The sequence below is a fragment of the Octopus bimaculoides genome, chromosome 28 (genome assembly GCF_001194135.2).
Source record: "Octopus bimaculoides isolate UCB-OBI-ISO-001 chromosome 28, ASM119413v2, whole genome shotgun sequence".
In the NCBI taxonomy this organism is placed as follows: domain Eukaryota; kingdom Metazoa; phylum Mollusca; class Cephalopoda; order Octopoda; family Octopodidae; genus Octopus; species Octopus bimaculoides.
The window spans coordinates 5,011,709-5,014,611 of NC_069008.1; the positions used below are offsets into that span (position 1 = coordinate 5,011,709).

The window sequence follows — 2,903 nt, forward strand, 5'->3', positions numbered from 1 at the left end:
GTTCTCAATATTATAATCATCATCAACATCACCACCACCACTATCATCATCATCATCATCATCTGTATTATCACCGTCATCATTGTTGAAACGGCAGCTAAATCACCCTCAAATTGCACCCCAATGTCTTTAAACAGTACACAAAAACAATATGGAGAATGTTTAACCCTTTTGTTACCCTATTTCTGTTGAGGTGCTCTGTGGTTATTTCAATTAATTTTAAATATAACAAAGAATTTAGTAAAATAACTTCGTTATCGTTAAGCTAGTGTTAGGAACATAAATTGTGACAAAGGTTTGGTGGAAGATTTTAATTCAGAACTTATGAAAACAAGACATTTTTACTGCAGTGCCAGAGGTGACTTCAGCCAGGTTGGTATGGAAAGGGTTAAACATACCTCTACATTTGGGCAGATGGACATTAGAAGCAGTTGAAAGGGTGTGGTTAGAAGGAAATTTAGGCTATTATTTCTAGCATATAGAGTGACCACATTGAGGTCTCCTTCTCTCATGTCTTCTGCTGAGGCGGTTTCATCCGGACTGGTATCAAAATGGTTAATGACGGGTATACATGTGTTGTTGTGCTTACCACTCTGATAGATTATTGACCTGCATACCGTTTAGCCAGAAGTGGAATCAAAAAGTTCCTGGACTAGTTCTGTAGTTTGCCAGCAGATCGCATCACATGGTTGCATGCATAGTGAGAGCTATCAGTGACTTTCGTGAGGCAGTGTGCTGAGCGACACATTGCTGTGTTTACTTTGCAAGCTGTGAAATTTGTGTTTCTGTGATACCATGTATGCTGTAGTCTGGGCTTTTAGGCCATGGACAGACACAAAAGAGCCAATGTGAAATTCTGCATTAAACTTGGGAAGTCTGCTACAGAGACATTGAGCATGCTTTGGCAAGCTTACGGTGATGAGGCAACATGTCTCTCTTTATTCTTTATTCTTTTACTCTTTTACTTGTTTCAGTCATTTGACTGTGGCCATGCTGGAGCACCGCCTTTAGTCGGGCAAATCGGACCCCAGGACTTATTCTTTGTAAGCCTAGTAATTATTCTATCAGTCTCTTTTGCCGAACCGTTAAGTTACGGGGGACGTAACCACACCAGCATTTGTTGTCAAGCGATGGTGGGGGGACAAATACAGAAACACAAACACACACACACATATACATATATATATATGTATACGACAGGCTTCTTTCAGTTTCCGTCTACCAAATCCACTCACAAGGCTTTGGTCGGCCCATGTCTATAGTAGTAGACACTGGCCCAAGGTGCCACGCAGTGGGACTGAACCCAGAACCATATGGTTGGGAAACAAGCTACTTACCACACAGCCACTCCTACGCCGTATACAGAAGCAGCAAAATGTCCCTGGAAGACAATGAGATGGAAACTGAAAGACACTTGTCGTATATATATGTGTGTGTGTGCGTGTATGTATTTGTTTGCCTGTCTGTGTTTGTCTCCACCGCCCCATCACTTGGCAACCAATGTTGGTGTGTTTACGTCCCCCATAACTTAGAATTTTGGTAAAAGAGGCCAGTACAATAAGTACTAGGCTTACAAAGAATAAGTCCTGGGGGTTGATTTGCTTGAATATAGGCGGTGCTCCAGTATAGCTGTGTGTGTTTACAGTCCTACTTGTTCCTAGTCTTCTCCATAATACTAATGTCGTTTTTTTTTCCCTATCTTTCTTTGTTTTACAGGATGAGTTTCACCCCTTCATTGAGGCCTTGTTGCCTCATGTGAAGGCCTTCTCTTACACATGGTTCAACCTCCAGGCTGCCAAAAGGAAATACTACAAAAAACATGAGAAGCGAATGTCTATGGAAGAAGAAAGGCGAGTCAAAGAGGAGCTTCAGGTATTGTGTTCATTCATTCATTCATTCTTCTTCTTCTTCTTCTCCTTTTTCTACTACTACTACTACTGCTACTACTTCTTCTTCTTCTTCTTTTTCTTCTTCTTCTTCTTCTTCTTCTCCTTCTTCTTCTCCTTCTTCTTCTCCTTCTTCTTCTTCTTCTTCTTCTCCTCCTTCTTCTTCAGCTTTCACTTTTTCTTCATCCTCCTCCTACTACCACTACTAATACAACTACCACCACCACCACCACCATTACAACTACTACTACACCTTTTTCTCCCCTTCCTCCTCCTTCTAATTTTTCATTTCCTTTTCTTTTTCTTTGCATCTTATTCTTCTCTTTTTCTTCTTCATTTCCACCTCCTCCCCTTCTCGTTCTTCTTCTTTTTCTTCTCCTTCTTCTTTTTCTTCTTCTTCTTCTTCTCATTCTTCTCATTCTTCTTTTTCTTCTTCTTTTTCTTCTTCTTTTTCTTCTTCTTCTTCTTCTTCTCATTCTTCTTCTTTTTCTTTTCTTCTTATTCTTCTTCTTTTTCTTCTTCTCCTTCTTCTTTTTCTTCTTCTTCACATTCTTCTCATTCTTCTTTTTCTTCTTCTTCTTCTTCTCCTTCTTCTGATTCTTCTTCTTTTTCTTTTCTTCTTCTTCTTCTTCTCATTCTTCGTCTTCTTCTTCTTCTCATTCTTCTTCTTCTTCTTTTTCTTCTTCTTCTTTTTCTTCCTCTTCTTCTTTTCTTCTTCTTCTTCTTCTCATTCTTCTTCTTCTCCTCTTCCTTCTTCTTCTTCCTCTTCTTCTTCTTCTTCAGCTTTTACTTTTTTCTTCCTCCTCCTCCTATTACCACCACTAATACCATCACCACCACAACTACTACTACTACTCTCTTTTTTCTTCTTCATCTCCTTCTCTTCTTTTTTCTTCTCCTTTTCTTCTTCATTTCCACCTCCTCCTCCCCTTCTTCTTCTACCCCTCCCCCACTGCTTATATATAATTCTTTAAAAATCAAAACAATTTGCAAAAATAAAAAGAAACAAGACCCCCC

General features: G+C 39.4%; 1 protein-coding gene across 1 annotated transcript in view; it reads left to right on the forward strand.

The window, feature by feature from the left end:
- The window catches only part of LOC106880750 (nuclear factor 1), a gene marked incomplete at its 3' end in the record, with an annotated part of 90,609 nt that overhangs the window by 73,045 nt on the left and 14,661 nt on the right, over positions 1-2,903 (forward strand). The window contains exon 2 of the mRNA XM_052977742.1: positions 1,717-1,872. Coding sequence (XP_052833702.1) covers positions 1,717-1,872 — 156 coding nt within the window. The remainder of the gene's footprint in view (positions 1-1,716; positions 1,873-2,903) is intronic.